Source organism: Phaethon lepturus, unplaced genomic scaffold (genome assembly GCF_000687285.1).
Source record: "Phaethon lepturus isolate BGI_N335 unplaced genomic scaffold, ASM68728v1 scaffold1957, whole genome shotgun sequence".
In the NCBI taxonomy this organism is placed as follows: Eukaryota; Metazoa; Chordata; class Aves; order Phaethontiformes; family Phaethontidae; genus Phaethon; species Phaethon lepturus.
This window is the reverse complement of record NW_010549665.1, coordinates 47,745-68,922: the sequence shown is the minus strand read 5'-3', so window position 1 is coordinate 68,922 and position 21,178 is coordinate 47,745. Positions and strand designations below refer to the sequence as shown.

The window sequence follows — 21,178 nt, the reverse complement described above, 5'->3', positions numbered from 1 at the left end:
CTGTTCGTAGCTAGCACATATGGTCCAGTGTTGTTGGTAATTTACTAACTATAATAAAAAAGTAATGAATGCTAAATCCAAATCCCACTGCAGAATACCTCAGTGGTGCCTTATGCTAATCTATAGCTGGCAAATATTTTACATGAGCTATTTTGTAAGGAAATACTTAAAATTATGGGCTATTTTGGAAGTTCAGAGTTTTGTTAGGTCTGGCAACAGAACTGATGGGGGAATTTATTGAGGGGGAAAAAACCCCACCAATCTGTCTGTGCCACTAGACTGATTTTGATGACCATCATTACAGGCAATAACTAATGCTAATGCTGCTGCTTGGCAGCTGCCAAAAGAAAAAAAAATTGACAATGGAACTTCTGTTATGTTTTTGAGATCTGCAAAGATAATGAAACAGTATTTATTCCTAACTGGTTTTGGCAACAAACTAGCAAATAATAGTGCATGGGCTTTCTACTTCTCCTCATTCAAAAGGATCTTGAATGCCATGTGTTTGATTTCTAATGCTTCCTATGAGTTTCTTTCAAATCACAACAACAACAGAGTGTTTTGGGCATAGTGCATATTAATTTTGCTTTGAACATTGCACAAGCATCTTCCATGCCAGTGTAGATGCTGTGAGAATACAATTGTTAAAATCATGGCATTATGACAAATTCCTACTCTAATAGAGGTAAATATTTAATGTAGTCTTTGTGAACTTCATGCTCGGTTCCAGTGATGAAACTGTGCACTCATTGCTTTTGGGAAAGGAGATTGCTTCCAGATACAGTGCAAACGAAGTGTGGAGTTCTTGTACTGCAGTTTGTATTGCAGAACAGGCAGACTGAGCAGAAGTGGATTTATCTTTACAGAACATGCAGAATACACAATCTGCTTTAAAAACAGATTAAATTTTCTTAATGTTTTATTCCTACTTATAAAGAAGAAACCTACAGAAGTGTGAGAAATACCACACTTGTCACCTTCCACAGTACTTTACAATGAGAGCCATTGTGACATTAGTTATAATTCAGTAGAGGACTGTAAGTCATTCGGTTATAAAAGGCAAGGAAGTTTTCTGAAATCCATTAGTGGTTTTGGACAATATAAAATCCTTGCTTATTTCCAGGTCAAAGCTGATAGTGAAAACTTATTTCAATACCATTAGATTTTGTTTTTTTTAACCATAAGTTATATTAAATATTTAATGTTTGTTCATAATCTTTGATTTTTAAAACAAAAAGTCAGCACAATTGGGGTAAGAGTAAAAATGTCTTTCTCCAAGCACTGCATTTTTCATTCCTTGTAGCTCTATTCTTGGCAGAAACACCTTTCCTATCTTTTTTCATTTGTACTCTATGGACCATGAAAACTCCCGTTTATGGAGGAGAGAACACTGTATGCATTGGTTTTATTGTTTTTATACTGATACAACAAAATCTAAATTGGCTGGTTCACTTAGGGGTTTTCAGGCCTCAGCAGTTCTGAAAAAATAGGGAAAAAAAGAAAAAAAAAAAGAGAAAAAAAAAAGAAGAAAAATGCCCTGAGGTCAGAGGGTCAGAGTGAATGAGACCAGTCTGATAAAAAGCAGAGTGTCCTTTTCACTTTTATTTGAAAACTGAGGAAAAGCCAGTCTCATAGTTCTAGGAGACAATAAAGAAAATACAGTAGCACAGAGGTCATTTTTATAACTAGTTGCTGATCTGGTCAGAAAATCAGATGATACTCAGAAGTTCACTTGGATTGACACAGTCTGTCTGTTTGGTATGGATGATAGCTAAGCTGATATAAGTCTATCTGCTCTCCTGCACAGGTGGAGGAATGTATAGTATTTTCAGTATACTTAGGATGATAGTGATTAGCATGGTGCTCCACAAAAGCTATGCCTCAGCCTGTAGCAATGATTCAAACCTGTGCACTGCACATATGTGAATGCAGAGTTTGAAATGTCTATGGTATCATACTATATTATTGAGGTATCAACTACAGGTATGCAATTAAGACCAAATTCTTTTGGAGTGTAGAACTAGTTACTGAAAAAGAGAAATTATTTCAACCATTAAAACAAATTTAAATGGATTATTTAAAACAAAATATCTGGAAACAGGACATGTAGTCATACTGTGTAAAGCCAAAAAATTAATAAGATCTGATATCTTCCATTCTGATTCCTGTAGCCGATTCTGATATTTATCATTATTTGCATATTTTGCTGTTTAGCTCAGAAGTCCCAGTAATGGATCAGGATCCCATTGTTGTCCACTTCAGAAACATTGAGCAGTTTGGAGAAAACAGTACCTATTCCAAAGAATTCAAATTCATATTAAGAGCTGATGAAGGTGGATCAGTGTACACAGATATAAATTACAGAAACAAGAAAGTACAAAAAATGCACAATGAAACAAACACATCGTCAGTCATTGATAGATATTTGAACAGTATCAATCAGCCTTTGAAAATTTCCATTTCGTAACAGTTCAGGAAAACAATTTATTTATGTTTATTTACAATTTATTTTCATTTATGCAAGCATTCAAATTCTTTCAGATAGCCTTACTTTGAATTTCCCTGTATTTATAATGCTTGAGGACCATGACAGAATTCCTAAAACATTCTTTACCTTAGGCTATTGGTTTGTTCTCTCAGCTTTAAGCTTGTCATACTATTTGAAATGCATTCAATTAATTAACTTTGCTTATCTCTCTATGAATGGTGCTAATCCTCTGTGACCTAAAATACTGGAGACATATCCCAAATATGTTAGAATAGCTATGAGCCAGAAGAGGATCATCTATAACATTTGCTTCACTTAAATTTGACATCTAGCCTTCTTATGTTTAGAAAAAAATCTTGAGATATGTTAGTGCTTTTGCTGGTATTAAGAACATCGGGAATGTATTTTCTAGCTTTTTTCACAGCTGTGTAGATTTAGGGCATGTGTCAAAACAAAATGTCAAACTAACAAAAAAGAATAAGGAATGAATAAAATAAACGTGTTATATGAATTGTTCAGCTTGGATTTCCATCCTGGTGTTCAGGATTTCCAAGGGGTCATGCATGAAACAATTGGGGTGAGTCTACTTGAGTTTCAAAGGACTGGAGGGTGAAAAAGACAGGAAAACACATGTTCGCCTGGCTGATAATGCACTTGCCTTTGTCTTGATGTATAAACTACATAAGTTCACAGTGTTTTTGTTTGTGTTGTCTTCTCCTCCCCCCGACAGGAAATTACGTTTTAGTTTGTTTTCTTGAAATTGCTCAAAGTCAAAATTTTAAAAGTCTCCAGAAACACTTATAACTGTATGTAGTTGATATTGATATTGATAAAGAATCATAGAAATAAATGAAAACTCAAAGTTGGAAAGGACCTCTAGACTTCCCTTCCTCTTGTTGGAGATCTGCTTTCTTAATTGAAAGCAAATCCTTAGCTTTATTAGCTTATTAGCTTATTCAGGCCATGGTTACCTGTTCCAGTGCTTAGTTGTTCTCATGGTGAAGATTTCTTTTCTTATATCCACACAGAATTTCCTTTCAGCAGCTTGGGCCACTGCCTCTTATCCTGTCACCATGCATGAAAAGAGTACCTTCAACTTCCCTCTAACCTCTTTAGGTAATGGAAGAATGTGATTAGATTCAGTGTAAACTTTCCATTCTAGGTTGAACAACACAATTTCTATTAACCTTTCTTTGTAAGTTAAGAACTCCAACTCCCTGATAACCTTGGTGGACACGCTCCAATTTTAATATCTCTCTTGGACTTGGAGGACCAAAACTAGACACAGCATACCTGGTGTGGCTTGGCAAGTGTCTAGTACTGTGGATTAATCTCACCTCTTGTTCTGTTTGCTATAATCTTGCTGATACAGCCTGCAGTTTCCTTTCTTGCTGCAAGGATGTGTTGCTTACTTATGTTCAGTTTGCTGTCCTCTTGAATTCGTAAGTTCTTTTCAGCCAACATACACTCCTCCAGTCATCCAGTACAGATGTTTGGGATTACTTTCTCCCAATACAGACTTTTCATTTATCTTCGTTAAACCTTATGCAATTCCTGTTATACTATATTAGTAGTTATACTATAGTTATAGTATACAACTTTATATACTATATTTTCCAGCCTCTTGAGGTCTCTCTGCATTATAGCTCACTCTTCCAGTGTATCTGGCTATCCTCCCTGTTTGGTGTCATCCTCAAACTTGGTGATGGTGCTTTCAATACCATTTTCCAAACTGTTTATAAAGATACTGAATAGTATCAGCTCTAGGACAGACCCCTGAGTCACTCCACTCATGACAAGACATCAATCTGGCCTTGAGCTACTACCTACCACCTTTCAGGATCAACATCTCAGCCAGCTCTCCACCTGTATGTGCTCCAGTCCATTTCCTACCAGCTTGTCATCAAACATTTTGTGAAAGACAATGTTGGGCACCTTGCTAATGCTCATAAAGATGGGTCTTTATGAAGGCACTTTTCATATGTCATTCTTTTTGTCAGTGCAAGTGTATAAGTGATGAGCTTGTGAAGTAATTCAGAGGCGACATTTCATAGTCTATTAAAGAAGGTCAGAATAAATGTGCATAATTGTTCTTTAAGCCTTAAAAAAATCCATGAATCAAGCAACTTTTAGAAAAGTGGCCTGTGTCCACAATGCAATGCTCAGGAAAACAAAAGTCACATAGCTGTTATAGGTAGTGTCATAAATGGAAAATTATGTAATAGTATTGGGAGTCTGTGGGGTTTTTCTTGACATAAAGATTGTCATGGTTTAATTCTTATGTGGTGGAGAGTACTTTCATAAAATATATAAGAACTGGGCTTCTGACTTTTTTTTTTTTCCTTTTTTTTTCCTTCAAGAATTAATTGTAATTAACTTTAATATTTCCTGTGCTGCTACAGCGTTTTTTGAGTTTAAATATTGCATGGGTGAAAGCAAAGCTGAGGCACTGTCTGTGACACCCAAAAGCTGCTAGAAGCCAGGAAAGCAGTTGGATGACATCATTAAAGTAAAAATCTTCATTAATGGATCTGTAATTTTTCCTTTGTAGAAAAATGTCAGAAATTGCCTGGCACATTTTTGCTGTGCATTTTTCCAGTCTTGTTTTGTATCATGAGGTCTGCTTCACTGTCCTTTGATTCTTGTTTATTCTGGCATCCATTCATCATCCTGATATTTTTCTAACCTTGTGGTCCAGACTCTCACTGCTCAGATATTTGTCTTTCCTAGCCAGTTCTTCAAGATAGAGCAGTAACACATTACTAATGATGATTCCTTCTGTTTCCAGCCTCACATTTGTACATAGCATTAGACTAACTTAAAGCCTTTGCCACATTTCCTTTTATGATCCCTTACATGTACAGTTATCTTTCAACAATCTTTAACTGACAGTATGCTCTGAATGTCATTGTGAGAGCTACCATTTTATGCACCAGGTAGATGAGTTTCTTGATTTGCTTAACCTTTTAATTTCCATCTTTCTTGTTAGTTATTTCGCTTTTTTTATGCCAGTGGAATTCAAATGTTGCAAAGCATAGGCAGCTTTCTTACTACTCTGCATTGTCTTCAACATTACTGAGGGAACACAAGCATGATAAATCATGTCACCACAAGTTATCTTATACAGACATCATTTCTGGTTGATTTCACGTTGGATTTCCAGATAGTTATTTCCAGTTAGATGAAACAATATGGTGAGCTAACCTAGATAAAATAATACACTTCATTTATGGAGTATATAAGTTGATTAACCAGATTGATTTCCACACAGTGAAAGAGCATGGAAACATAATGTAAACTGCAGTATCTGCTTCTATCAATAGGAATGACACAGTCATAACCACAAGAAACAATATGTACATATTGCAGTGTCATTCTCTTTAGTTCAGTGTCAGATGGGCTCCTAATGCTTTTAATTTTTCTACCTTTTTGATTTTAGTCACATGAGCCTGCTCAGTAGTTTGCCAAACACAGAGGAAGAAAATTTCTGGTTGTATTTTCCTGAATCCAATGTTTTTTGTTTTTTTTTTTTTTATTTTCAGATAAAACATTCTCTGTTGTGTGTAAGAGAAATCCCATAACCTGTACTAGGTACTTTTTTTGGTAAGACTTTCTCAACGCTAGTTAGAATTTAGGAGTCACAAGTAGATGGGCTGTTTTCATTGGCATCTTTTCAGTTCTGACTTTTAGCTTTTAGGGGTGGAAGAAAGCAATGCAAAGACATTGTAGTGTTTGCCTATATGAAGAAACTGAGAGACCACTGTGCACTTTCTATCACCCTTTTTAGCTTTACCGCGGTGAGCCATGTGCACTGATATTCTAGGTTTTGTGTTATTTTCTACAGTAGTTTCACTAATCATGTGTAGACTTTTTTACTTTTTTGGTTTTTTTTGTTTTAATTATTCCAGTAACTGAGCTATCCTATGCAGGAGCTTTCTTTGATTTTGTTGTTGACCTTTGTTCCTTCTTTTTCAATATTATCTGTGGCTTCATCCTAGCTGATTAAATCAGTCATTGTAATACAAGCACTCTGTCTTTTAGAGGATATTGCATTTTTTCACATGCTGTAATGCTTCAGTAGAAAGCAACCATTTCCCTTGCTAACATGTTTTCATCCTGGAGGTTTTTTTTTTTCTCCCCAACAGAAATATAGAAATGTGTATGTATTACGGTTCATTCTTTCTTTATTTTCTGCTATCGCTCATTTGGCTTTTTCTTTTTCTTTTTTTTTTTTTTTCCTCAACATGTGTCAGCAATGTGTATCTAACACTTTACTAAAATTGTTTTCTCTGCCAATTTGTATTGCTCAGATTTTTTATAGTGGCTAAAATGTTTGTTTCGTGTACTGGGGTAAAGATTGTATGTCAAAAGAGTTAAATACAGATTCTTGATAAATTTTACAAATATTGAAAAACATTAATTTTCCATCCTTTTTGTATTACATAGTAATTTAGATTCCTAAAGAGCTGATGTGCATTGCTTAAAGTATGTTATGCTACAGTGCAGTATTAAATGCTTGCAAGAATTATTTGATTTTCGAAACAAACCCTATGAGGAGAGACCGTATCTGTTTGATCTTCTCTATTCTATGCTTTCACAGTATATTCTGAGAAAAATGATTTCCCCTTTCATTGTTACTACAATCTTTTGCAATCAGCCACATACTATGTTCAGTACAGTAACTGTGTTCATGCAGAGTCCTAAAAGTCTTCAGTTTTGTTAGCACTGACACTAGAGTTAGTTCAAATGCTTGCTTTGCTAAGTCCCCAGGCAGAGCGATACAAGTCTTGGATTGTATCTCAGCAGGGGGATAAAATCTTCTTTTTTCTAAGTAAATGTTCTTTTCATTCCACATACACTGTTAATTCTCCTCTGGGGCAGAATTTATGGCTGCCAATCAGCTGAACTTCAGAAAGGTTTGTAGTGTCAATCTTTGTTTAGTATCTCCACCAGAGCTGACTGCAGACTTATGTTTAAGGCTGACATTAAAAGATGAAAGATTCCTTAAAAAGTCTATACTAGTTCTCATGCTGTATTTCTACATTTTATTTACTAGGCAAAATTTCACATTACTAAACATTTTCTGATACATCTTGAGTTTGAAACGTTATTAAAACATGGGGCAAATGTAATATAAAAAGTTCAGTACTACTAATACTTTCAATTTATCCAGTGGTTAAGATCTCTTAAGTGCTGTGTTTTACAAAGATGAGTAACGGTAATATCTTTTTTTAAATAAGCTGAGGTGAAAGAAAGGAAGCAACTTTGCTATAGTCGCGTAGCAGACTTTGTGCCAAACTAGCCTCCTTTGTCCCAAACTACCGTCTCTCCCTATCACAATAGTTCTTTGCATTATTTGCATTAATACTCCCAATCTTCTGGGAATATTATAATTTTTAGGACTTTTAGTAGTCAGTTTCTGAATGGCAAGCTGCTATTAGTGTGACCAGAGTGTGATACTGTCTTTTACCTAAAATCTTCCTCCAAGTATACAATGGATAAAATGTTTGCTGCCTTCTCCCTCACAACTTTTCTCTATATACTGCCGTCTGTAAGTGTTTTGGTTACTTCAGGTTCCCACACAGTGCATTAGGTTTTCTGAATTGCTCAGATGTAGCTGAGTGATTGAAATAAGAGTAAAAATTTCAAATGTGCCAGAATCCACAGATTCTCCTATAGCACTCACCAGAATTGTTGATGAATTTGGCTGCAGTGAAATACTTAATAGATTTCCACTGACTTCAAATACTTGTAGGCCTTCATCCTACATAAAAACATATAAACAATAAAAAACAGATAAACAACAAATATTGTGCATTTTCTTGAGTATCTGTCCAGCTGTTTTGTTTTATACAGAGAAGACAAGAGATACAAATGAGGTGAAAGGTACAGGCACCCTTAGACGAATGCCTTGTCAAAACCTGACACATAGTAAAATACGATGAGAGCAACGTGCAAACTGAGAATTTGCTTTCACTCTTACAAGCGTATTATTCTTATTCACGTTGCATCTAATATTTGTCTTTCAGAAATCGAAGATCTCCACTTACGACAAGATGTGGGCCTTCATGAGTAGCAGGAGGCAGTCAGTACTTGTCAAAAGTAATGAAGAAGGTATCCAGCGTGTGCTTACCTCTGATTATGCGTTTTTAATGGAGTCGACAACCATTGAGTTTGTCACACAGCGGAACTGTAACCTAACACAGATTGGAGGCCTGATAGACTCAAAAGGTTACGGCGTTGGAACTCCCATGGGTAGGTGATACGTCAACTATTTGTTCTCTGTTCATTAATCTTAGTTGCTGCAGTAGCATAGAAAAGCTCCAATACACTGTTACTTTCTCTACGTTGCTAACATTTTTTCTCATTCTCTTTTTCCCACCTGGGGAAAACATTACATATTTTATAAACAGAAAAAAAAGTTACTTTGTAAAAAATTTGACAGTTTCATAGGATATGTTTCTCTTACATGGTGCCTTCTATATGTTCAACAACAACAAAAAGTACTTTTCACAGTACTTTATTTTTTAAAAAAATATTTTTAAGATGTTGACCTCTCTCTTTGGAGAATGTGGTGCTAGTAGTACAAGGTTTGTATTAGCAAATGGGGATAATGCTTGTATACTGAGAAGACTAATCACTGAGATACTTAAAAGGAGAGGAAAGATTCCAAAACATGCCATGTATAATCCCCAGACAAAAGAAATACTGAATTAACCTTGTGGAAGATGATTTTGCAGAACAATACCAATCCTGTAAATATTTTCCAGGTCAGGTGTTCTTGACTAGGTACAAAACATTAGTTGAAGATTAGAAGCCAACTACTGACATTTGTTTTGCTACTAGAATCCACAGGATGGGATTCAGCAAGCACTGAGTCACTGAGATCCCATTGACTGTAGTGATTTTTGAAGGACATGAACTGAGGATCTGCCTTTAGATTTCAGAATAAATGGGACTAGAAAATGGTGTGACACAAAGACTCTGTCAGTACTGCACATTAATATTGTAAGATTGTTCTGCTGACTTCTTTGCAAGACCAATTTTTATTTTAACTTTATTTTTAAGAAGAATTTATCATTTTTTGATTGATGTGAATATGTTTTATGTTTTTCTCAAATTGGTCTTACAGTTGGTACTGATTTTATCTGTGTTAACAGTATACACTAAATCATTGTATGGGGAAGGTTGTGTCCAGCGCTTTAAATTAAGCACAGGGTAAGGAATGTTAAAAAATAAACTTTACTGGAATATCATGGATAAAGAGGTATCTAGTATTATCAAACATAGGTTTCCCCATATGTTGTAGATATTCACTGCAACTTTAGAAACACCTTTATAACTTTTGTGATTTCAGTAATTCACTATGAAATGGACATGCCCTGAAAAAATTGTGATTCTGTTCATTCTGTCTTTGAAGAATTAGTTGTTAGGAATCTAGTTTTAACCCATATACCAATTTTTCCACCCTGTTATATTGTGGCTTCTTATATTGCTGAATACCTTCTATAGTCACATAAGTGCCAGAAGTAACTGGAATTCAGTCCTGCTGCTCATTTTGGCATCTCATATTTTCTGATATATAAACCTTTTGTTATTATGAGGGTGAAAACCACCTTCCACTTAGGTTTAGTATGGGGAAAATTGAGTCTTAGTGATACTTTAAAATCCTTGAATAAGCTGCATGCAAATTTGTGAAGCATCTGAAGTATGCCCCAGAAATCCAAGTGCCCATGGAAGTTCCAAAGTGATAGGAATTGGAGCGAACAGGCTATTTTACAAATTATTTTGATTATGTGTAAATCAGAGAAGTAGTGCAAACACCATAGAAAACAGATGAAAAGCAATGGTAAAGCCAGGAATGGTCCTCTAGAGTTAAAGTTTTAGAGGAAGAAGTATTTGATGTAAAGAGCAAGGAAGCAAGTAGAGTAAAATGTCTTTTGGTCTTTGTCCCCTATCTTATTTGGGGAGAATAGGCATTATGATTGCACTATTTCTTCATTAACTTCAAATCATATCAAAGACATTATTCAGCTCTTATTCATCTGCTAGATTCCAAGTAATAACAAATTATCTGTGTCAAGAGAAATAGTGTACAAGGGGATCTGTGAGCTGACAATTGTCTTGAATCAAGATGAAACAAATAGAGGACATCCCTGCAGGAATCAAAGATCACCAAGGGAAGCAAAACAAGAGTTTAAACAGTGTTAAACTTACCAAAAGAAGTTGAAGTAAGATCTGAAAAAAAAGATGAGGCCTTCATAAAAGGAAATATAACAGAACCTAAAATAAGATGTAAAGTAAGTTTTTCCAAAGGAAACAAAGGTATGATAAAACAACACCCGGAGTTTTCCCAGAACAGCTAAGAGTACGAGATTAATCCTGTGTTTGGGCAGTATCTATAAAATCCTATCCAGAGAACTAACATTTATAAAAGTTTTGTATTCTGTGTATTAACCTCACAGTCTCAGCTGAAAGAGATTGGGTAGCCTCTGCTAAAAAAATGTGTAATTCACACATATATTTGAAAGGAAACCTTACAAAGAAGCATATCCACAGTGCCTGTCAGAATAGTTTTTGTTCAATGTGCTACTTTGTTGAAGCTAAAAAATGTTACAGAGCAGTGGATAATACAAAATAAACTCATGCATTATAGCTAATCTCATTTCTACAGGAAAAAAATAGTTCAAGAGTTTTTAAAAGATATTATGACATGGTTAAATCTATAGAAGTATATTTCATTATTATTTAATGATTATGGAAGAAGCTTATAGACACACAATTGAGTAATATTTTTTGGGGATTAATAATCCTAACAGTAACTTGTCAAGTGCTTGGAAAACTACAGTGGAATGGTTTCACAAACAAAACACGTCACTGTTCGTGCCTGTTTGGGAAGCAACAAATCTCTGAACATAACAATACAGAACTATTTGTATTGGAGGCATGGTATCTGAAAGATAGAGATGTCATCTCCCCAAATTTACAAAAATATCCAGTTTATCTCCTGGAATAGTGGCTTGAAGTTGCAGAAATATTTGCATGTAAGATTAAATTTGTAGAATACAGTTGCTTCTACGTTGAACCTGGAGTACATAAATGACTGAGAAGTGTGTATGTCAAACTAATTCTGTATGAGCAGATCTACTGAGCATGCACCTTTCAGATGATCTGCACTTATGTGGCAACCCAGAAGTATCCTGTATATGCCAGAGAAACTCTTTATGTGTGGAGATACATGCTAAATAATGCCTTTGACATTTTGGAAATGAAAAATGGTAGATATAAGTAATCCTAAAAATTTGCATATGTTTCTTCTAAATCTGAAGAAATACAAAATAGAAAGTGGTGTTTGAGAGATATGGTGTGTATAAGAAATTAGAGCTAGTAATTTCTCTACTGTTTCTCTGTGATTTTTGAGCTGCGGAAAGTTACAGAATTAGATTAAGAGGGGTCTTTAGCTATATAGCAATGATGTCGCTATAATATCTGATAACGGTGAGGTAAAAAACAGTTTGAGAAAAAGGTGAAATACACATATTTTAATTGTTTCTTCCTGTACAGTTATTACAAGAAAATAAATTCCTAATAATTAAGAATATTAATATTAATATTAATATTAATAATATCTCCATTGCAAAATGTAGTGAGCTGAATCTGTTACATGACTCTCTTAACTTTTACAAGGTTTTTGACTTTTCCCTTGCTGTGATTAAACTATGACTTTTCCTAATACAGCATATCACTCTTTGTTTCCCTGATATTTCCATACTGATGGACTATCAAGATGCCCTGAAAAATGCTGGAAAGGGTTTGAGGCTCACGTCTTTAATATTTAATTGCTAACTAATCATGTTGTATCCAATAACATTGTATAGGTTCAGCTGATTTATATTGCCTATTCTGTCTATAAGGAGTGACCTAGGAATAATATTCAGAGTAAAAGTTTTTATTTTATAAAGTAAACCTAACTGTGTTCTTAATGCAGGTATTTTACAAAATATTTAATTACCTGCCATTTTTATTTAAGTGCACATTTCTAAATATAGAAAATTTTAAATGAAGGCACAGTAGGGAATATAAATCACTTAAGAACAAAAGAAAAGTTTCAGATGTCTGTAATTTCAAAGTTTAAAACTTAATGTAGTAAAAACAGAAACAAATGACTTTTTTCTAAATATGCAATAGAAAGTGAAAAAAAGATGTTATGAAGATGATCTCAAAATAGTCTTAACTCTTCAATGAATTCACTTAGCCTCCTCCCTTGTTGCATTTATCATTCCAGACAGAGATTTGCACTCCGATTTTGTAGTCATCTAAAAATTACTTTACTTTTGGAGCTTGCCTGTGAAATAAAAAGTAGATAAAATGGGAGTAAACACCTTGTAAGTGTAAGAATATCAATTCATCATCCTACCAATGTGTAGGATGTTGCCTCCTATGTTTTGTGTAGCTTTTAAAAGCCCAAAGCCTTGAGTTCTATAGCTACATGTCTGAATTAACTTCTTTCGTTAAGCAGTTTCTACACTTACACCATGAACTACATTCAAATTAATGTTTTAAACAAATACCCTGAATGTTTTCTAGTAAAGAAAAGTAATCTGTTGTTATATATTTAGAACATAGTGGTGCTAGAAAGTTTTACAGTTTAATCTCAGTTTAACAGAGATTAAAGTATGAATAGAAAACCTTCTATTACTTCTATTATTAAAATTACCTAAAAATGAATATAAAAATTGAAGCTACAGTTGTCCATAGTCAGACATTATAGCCACCGTCAAAGTAGGGGGCAGTCCATTTAATTTCTGATTCAATGAAAATGTATAGTACAGTTACCCTGGAGTTGTACATCTTTCTGAAGGACTATGACATAGATGAGTAACATAACGATAATGAGTTCTGGGCCCCACAATTTAAGAAGGATGTTAAGGCACTTGGATGCATCCAGAGTAGGGCAACAAAGCTAGTGGCAAGGCTGGAAGGAATGTCCTATAAGGAGCACCTGAGGACACTGGGTTTGGCTAGGGTTGTGGTTTAACCCGGCAGGTAGCAAAAAACCCCCACAGCTGTTCATTCACTCCCCCTAGGGCAGGATGGGGGAGAGAATCGGAAAAAAAGGTAGAACTCGTGGGTTGAGACAAAGACAGTTTAATAGGACAGAAAACAAAAGGGTTTAATAATGATGATAAAAGAATTTACAAAACAAGTGATGCGCAGAACAATTGCTCACCACCTGTTGATTGATGCCCGGTTAGTTCTTGAGCCACAACACCTCCCAGGCCAACTGTCCCAGTTTATATACTGAGCATGACGTCATATGGTGTGGAATATCTTTTTGGCTAGTCTGGTTCAGCTGTCCTGGCTGTGTCCCCTCCCATCTTCCTGTGCACCCCACACCTTCTCGCTCTGAGGCCAAGCATAGGAAGCTGAACAGTCCTTGACTGCTTAGCAACAACTAAAAACGTCAGTATGTTATCAACATTATTTTCATCCCAAATCCAAAATACAGAGCTATACCAGCTACCAGGAAGAAAATTAACTCTACCCCAGCTGAAACTAGGACAGCTAGTTTGAAGAAAAGGAGTCTGCAGGGTGACCTCATTACCCTCTACAGATTCCTGAGGAGGGCAAATGGAGAGGGAGGTGCTGAGCCCTTCTCCTTGGTTTCCAGTGATAGGACACATGGGAATGGCTCAAAGCTGCACCGGGGAAGGTTTAGATTGGACATTAGGAAGCATTTATTTACCAAGAAGGTGATCAGTCACTGAAACAGGTTTCCTAGAGAGGTGGTCAATGCCCCGAGCCTGGCAGTGTTTAATAGGCATTTGGACGATGCCCTTAATTAATATACTTTAACTTTTGGTCAGCCTTGAAGCAGTCAGGCAGTTGGACTAGATGATTGTTGCAGGTCCCTTGCAACTGAAATTATTCTATTCCATTCCATTCCATTCCATTCCATTCCATTCCATTCCATTCCATTCCATTCCATTCCATTCCAGTACTTGGATGCCATTGTTTATGCATTTCTTTTTTCCTTTTTTTTCTTTTTTCCTTTTTTTTTTCCTTTTTTTTCCCTTTTTCTTCTGTGCCTTTTCTTTTTCCTCTGCCTCTTTTTTTATCTTTTACTTTTTTTTGCTTATATTCTTAGAGAAAATTAGAAGACTCCCTGAAAGGTTTACTTTGGAATGTTTTATTTTAATTGCTGAGTGCATTCACCTTACTTCAGTATTCCCAGTATGTTTTAGTGTCAGGAATGTCATCAGGCCAAACACATTATTTAAACCTTCGCCAATGTTCAGTTCTGATAGTTTTTGTTGTCTTGGTTTAAAGATGAAGTTCTCTCTTGCCCTTCCAGTTGTTTTATGAGAACAGATTTGCTGGGAAAGACAGACTTTTTTCTCCTAAAGAAGTGTTTGATAACAGTCTTTAGCATGTTTGATGCTTCCATTCTATGTGGTGCTCTTTACTGTTACTGCACACACACATGCAGATTTTCAGTCTGTTCCTGTATTGTTAATTTGCTTCTATGAGAACCAACAAGGCTTGTAAAAATTTATTGATCTGATTCTGGGAATGAGATCACTTGTTTTAAAAAAAACAACCAAAAACCACCAGGTATAAAATTTCTACCTATAAGATACCTGAACAAGAAAGTAATGCTGAAGTTTCACTGTCATTTTAAACTGGCATAGGGATGCTGCATTTTGCAAAAACTGACAGCTATATGAGCTGGTTTAGTGACCTAAACTGACAGAATACTGTTCATCTTTTTTCATGAAACTAATTTACTTCATGCTTAATGGCGTAGTTGCTAATGAGACTAGATGAGCATTAGTCATAGTATGAAGGAAGCAGTGATAGTGATAGCAAACAAACTGGGATGCAGAAGGGGAAATGGGATTTCTGCAGAGACAGCTGTTAGACTGGGTGTGAAGACAATCCTGAGAGCCTGCTCTGTTTGGTGTTAGTTGCAACAAGCTGCAATGTATCTCTCAGGGGCAAAAATAAAACAGTTGCAATCTAACAGAAATGACTAGTTGCGGGGTGGCGGGGGCGGGGGGAACTGCCAAAGTGAGTTTTCCATATTTTAAAAAACCTTTTTTTTTTTCCATGCTTCACATTCATTCTATCTCAAACTTTGCAGAACTTGAGCAACACAGTTTTCATCCCCCTTCGCATTGGTGCTGCTTCAATTTTTTCTTCTTTTTGTCTTTTCTCCCGGAGGTCAAGGCTAGGAATCAAAGAACATTATGGGCCACAGAGACAAGACAACACAGAGCCACAAGAAATGAAAACACTCGCTTCTACTAAATACCTTTAAAAAAAAACAAACCAAACCAAAACAAAAGATCCATAGGATCCCTTTCAAAATTAACTGGAGTTTATCAACATTCCTTACTATATGAAGTTAAGCACATCATTTCCTTTTCACATGTCCACCAGATTGGAAAGGTGACATGTTTTGAAAAGGTGTGTTTTAAAATCTTCCTTTAAATCTCAGGCAAGGCTAGAAAACAATGACATTGAGCACAATGACTGGCACCAAGCATGACTGGCACATTCCTTTCAATTAATTTGTACATATGGCAGTCAGTGATCAATGCAGAACATAATTTTAGACATTTTTTTCAGGAAAAAAAGCCAGTTTTTAAAAAATGTTTCTATTATGTCTCCTAAATACTGCACCATTTTCTAAGATCAGAATCGTATGTTGCCTTATTTGAAAAAATACAAGAAAAAAAGCATCCTAGGCTCCACAGATAGCGTTAGTGAGATCTTGCTTTTCCTCTCTTGCAGTAACTCTGACACTAACTGGTGTCAGAAGGTCTGTACTTTTTAAACATCTATGTTTAAATATATTTATGTAGAACCAACAAAGCTACAGGTATGAACGATACAGGAAGCTGTCAAAAAGCAGGAAGTTCCAAAATTGAAAGGAGTAACAGGTAAAAAATGTATTAATTTAGTCCCCAAAATTGTTAACAATACACTTGGTTAACATAACTGAAACTAAATTCCACATATCTGAAAATATTGAAGAGTTTAAAATTTACACTGATGAGAATATATTCCTGGATTTCTTCTGTAAAGTACTAAACCCAGCAGTCAACATTGGCTTTCAATTTAAGCATTGCTGAGATTTCAGATTCTGAAGCTATTTCCTGTTTCTCTTGTGTGGGACACTGAGTGATATCTGAACTATCCTTGTCTATTACCTGTTATAAATTACTGCTCCTGGAAAAAAATTCCATCTTACAGTCCAGCACTCTGTCTGCTTAGAAAATGTGTGTATGTGTTCATGTATATATATTATACATTTGTAGGTAGTTTGTAATAGTAAGTGTAATCAACACTGTGCAATTTTTGAACTGCTAAACGCTAACTGTATAAACATTGTCCCTTGTTTATAGTTTTCAAAATCTAAAGCACTACGAAAAATAATAATAAAAATAATTTCTAAGCAATCATTTGGTTTTATTTTTAAGACACTTTAGTTCTCTTGAAGCTATTTATTACCTTCAGACCCATACAAATTATGCAGCATCTTTTACCAGTCTTTGGAGATGAGAGATATAAACAAGTCTGTCTCTATAGGAATAAATAGGAAACCATGCACCAACACAGAAGGCCTCGTTCTTCTGCTTGCCTGCACTTAATCTGTAATCCTTCATATAATTTGAACTGTAATATTCATCACTTATACACGCATAAAAGTGCTGAGCTTCAGTTCTTCTGTAACTAAAACAAATTAATACATTTGTCTTCATTAGCTGCACATAATGCACAAAAAATAGGTGCAAGACATTTATTTTTATGTAGGTCAAACCATGTATTGGAACTAATTTGCAAACTTCAACTGCTTCAGCAGTTAATTTATTGTTGCTGAAATGTAAGAATGTGTAGCTAACATATTTGATGAAAGAACTCTTTTTTATAGTTACCTCAGAAGTATGAGCATATTGAAGCACTACCTGATAGACATGCTAAGAGACTGAGCTGTGTATCAATAAAGCATTGCCAAAATTCTTAGAGTCTGGTAGCTGTTGCGAGCAGACTCTGCCTTAAAGAAGAAGTTTCTAGTAGGAATTTACTAAACAGATGCAACTGAAGCAAAGACATTATTAAAACTTCAGTGTTGACACATCTACAAATGTAAAATGTCTCTGTCCTGATATGTTGCGCCTAATTACAAACAAACTAGTGTGTTGCATCCCAATACATGGTGTTTACATGGTTTTAAGCATTCTTGATCTGAAAAAGCTGCAGCATGAACTATTTTTTCTGTCTTGCATTTCCTGGCTATGTATTTCTTTTTCACTGTCTATTAGAAGTGGCATCTCCTTTTCCAGCAACCCAGACTCACTGAGTAAGTATCACTCTCCACTCAGTGTCCTGTAGTTTAACTACAATGCTTTAAGGTTCTTCTGAGGGATGTGTAATAACTGAAAGCAAACTGATCACAGCCTTTCTGATGGCTACAGGAGAGGCTGACAGAGCTGGGACTGTTCAGCCTGAAGAAGAGAAGGCAGCTCAGGGTGTATCTGATCATAACGAAGAAAGAGTCAGACATTTTTCACTGGCACCCAGTGACTAGACAAGAGGCATAAGGCACAAACTGAAATAAAATAAATTTCATTTACATGTGAGAGGGAAAAAACACACACATACACAAAAAGACTTCTTTATAGTAAGGGTGATGAAACACTACAACAAGTTGCCCAGAGAAGTTGTGAACTCTACATCCTTGGAGATATTCAGAACCTGACTGGACAACGTGCCCTGAGCAACGTGCTGTAGCTTGAGCAGGTGGGGTGGACTAGACCATCTTCGGAGGGTACTTCCAAAGTTCTGCCTGTCACAGTACTGAAATGCTTTCTATTCCCTTGTAATGGGATAGAAATTTAAAACTCTGAAAGGTCTTATTAAATCTGAATTCTAGCTATCTTTTCCAACCCCACTGCTGAGGACAGAATTCTCTAAGTTGGGTAGGAGAAATGAAAAGGCTAGCACCATGGCTTTGAATCTGTCATGGTGTTTTATAAACAAACAGCACCGTGAGTGAAACATTGAAAGCCAATGTTTTAAGCACTCTTTGAATAGTTAAACTTCTTATTCTCTCTGTATATATGTTGCACAGTTAGCTGATACCTTCTTTTCCCACGGATCAACCAAGAACTGACTGTCTTGTGGGATGACTGCCCTTGAGGGATTAGAAATATATGTAACACCATTTAATAGAACAGTAGCGGTTGAAACTTCTTATCATCTCCTACAAAGACAATGTGAGACTTTGTAGGAATTCTGATAACTCCGAAGGTCTATTTTTTTTTTTTAATAAATTAATTGAAGATTGCCCAGATTTCAGATGGCAGATTTCAGTTAGGTGTACCCAAGGCCAATTTATACATACCCAATGCCACTTTATACCTCACCCATGATGAAACAGTTAATGGCAAAACACTGACATTCATTGTTTTCAGCTTGGCAGGGGTTACGGGTGTTCTGCAAAAACATGAACTGGGTTTTCAGGTCTGGACATTTTTGTTATGACCTTACACATCTCTTGTCTTTCAACATACTCTTGTCTTCCTGAAATCTTCATGTATAGCAGACCTGAATGTAGTATTTCGTTAGACTTCCTTAATTCAGCTATTTATGGCTGGGTAGCGTTAGACATATATTTCACACAAAGGAGGCTGTATTGCAAACCATTCATATGTGATGAATGATGATTCATATTGCAAACCTCTTGCAAATTCTAGGTTTGCAAGGAGAATTGAAAAAAACCCCACTACATAAATATGAAATACTTTCAGATGTGTTAAAAAATAATATCACTGATTTTCTCAGTACAGGTTTCACCAAAGGTGTCTTCCTATTCTGCAGCTGCACAGTTCAACAAGGGTAGAGAGATAATAGTGCATTATGATTATGATCTTTTCAAACTGTCTGTAATGTTACAGTGCATGAAGAGTCTGTGAAAAACTTTACTAACTTTCATTTGTTTGAATTCAGTATTTAATCTACCTAAAAGATATTCTTGTTTACAATGATAGTTTGAGGAGGGGATGAGAAAAAGAAAGTGTGTTGAAAAAAGATAAAAGAAAACAAAAGAAAAAATAGACTAGGATATGCATGTCATATAATGATGTAATAATATTCTGAGTATTTAAAAAAGTAAAAATAAAAAAAAAAGGTCTTAATTCTGTTCAGGTTAACTTGGTACTACAAAAACAAATAGAGAAAAATGTGTTGGTCTTAAACCTGTTGTCATCATATCTTATTTAAATTATTAATTATAGGCAACCATTATGCATGTTTTTTTTTTTTTAATTTTGTCACTGTGGAGGATAGATATGTTTTAAGCTAGTTACAGTAATATATTCAAGGATGTCCCGTTTCCACTCCTAAAAACGTAGGTATTTATGAACACAAGAATTCATGACCATTGTAGTCCTAAATCTCCCTAATTTTGATATCAAATATGTTGCATACTTACAGATGGAAAATTATGAGAAATTTAATATGAAATAAATTTTAGCTACAGGATCCCTCTTGGTTATTTTCAGCTTTATAAACCTACATGAACTTTTTAATGACAGTTCTATAAAGAAAACACCAGAAATTAGTATGAAATGGGAATGGTTATAGAATCACAGAATCATAGAATAGTTTGGGTTGAAAGAGACCTTTAAAGGTCTTCTAGTCCAAACCCCTGCAGTTCCCTCAGCTGCTTCTTGTAAGACTTGTGCTCCAGACCCTTCACCAGCTTCATTGCCCTTTGTTGGACATGCTCCAGCACCTCAACATCCTTCTTGCTTGTAGTGAGGGGCCCAAAACTGAACACAGGATTCAAGCTGCAGCCTCACCAGTGCCGAGTACAGGGGCACAATCACTTCCCTACTCCTGCTGGCCACACGAGTTCTGATACAGGCCAGGATGCTGTTGGCCTTCTTGGCCACCTGGGCACACTGCTGGCTCATGTTCCGCTGGCTGTCAACCAGCACTCCCAGGTCCCTTTCCGCCGGGCATCTCCCCAGCCACTCCTCCCCAAGCCTGTAGCGTTGCATGGGGTTGTTTTGACCTAAGTGCAGGACCCTGCACTTGGCCTTATTAAACCTCATACAATTGACCTTGGCCCACCGATCCAGCCTGTCCCTCTGCAGAGCCCTCCTACCCTCCAGCAGCTCAACAGTCCCGCCCAGCTTGGTGTCATCTGCAAACTTACTGAGGGAGCACTTGATCCCCTCATCCAGATCATTGATAAAAATGTTAAAGGAAACTAGCCCCAAAATTGCGACCTGGGGAACACCAGTTGCGACCAGTCACCCACTGTATTTAACTCTGATGACCAGGCTTGGCCATCCAGACAGTTATTTACCCAGCCCTCCTCCGCCCCCCCAGTTTGACAAGAATGGGAAAGACAAGAATGGGAAATCTGACGTATATGCAACACAGTTGCAAGTATTTCTTATATTAGACCTGACTCTTCCTTTATTCCCAATATTGTCCACAACGTGGAGTATTTAAAGAACTTTGAAAAAAGGCATCTTCATGCTCAGAAATCTGAAAGCCCATGAGTTAAAAGTCCATATGGAAGTTGAAGGACAGTTGGTAGAGGAGCATGAAGGAAAATTTTTATTAATATTTAAATCTATCTCATGTTTTAATGCATTAATCATAAATTAA

At 35.9% G+C, this 21,178-nt stretch overlaps 1 protein-coding gene across 1 annotated transcript in view; it reads left to right on the top strand.

Annotated features, from left to right (window-relative positions):
- The window catches only part of LOC104623271 (glutamate receptor ionotropic, kainate 2), a gene marked incomplete at its 5' end in the record, with an annotated part of 143,488 nt that overhangs the window by 100,446 nt on the left and 21,864 nt on the right, over positions 1 to 21,178 (top strand). Inside the window, one exon of the mRNA XM_010290314.1 lies at positions 8,518 to 8,743. Within this exon, the coding sequence (XP_010288616.1) occupies positions 8,518 to 8,743 (226 nt within the window). The remainder of the gene's footprint in view (positions 1 to 8,517; positions 8,744 to 21,178) is intronic.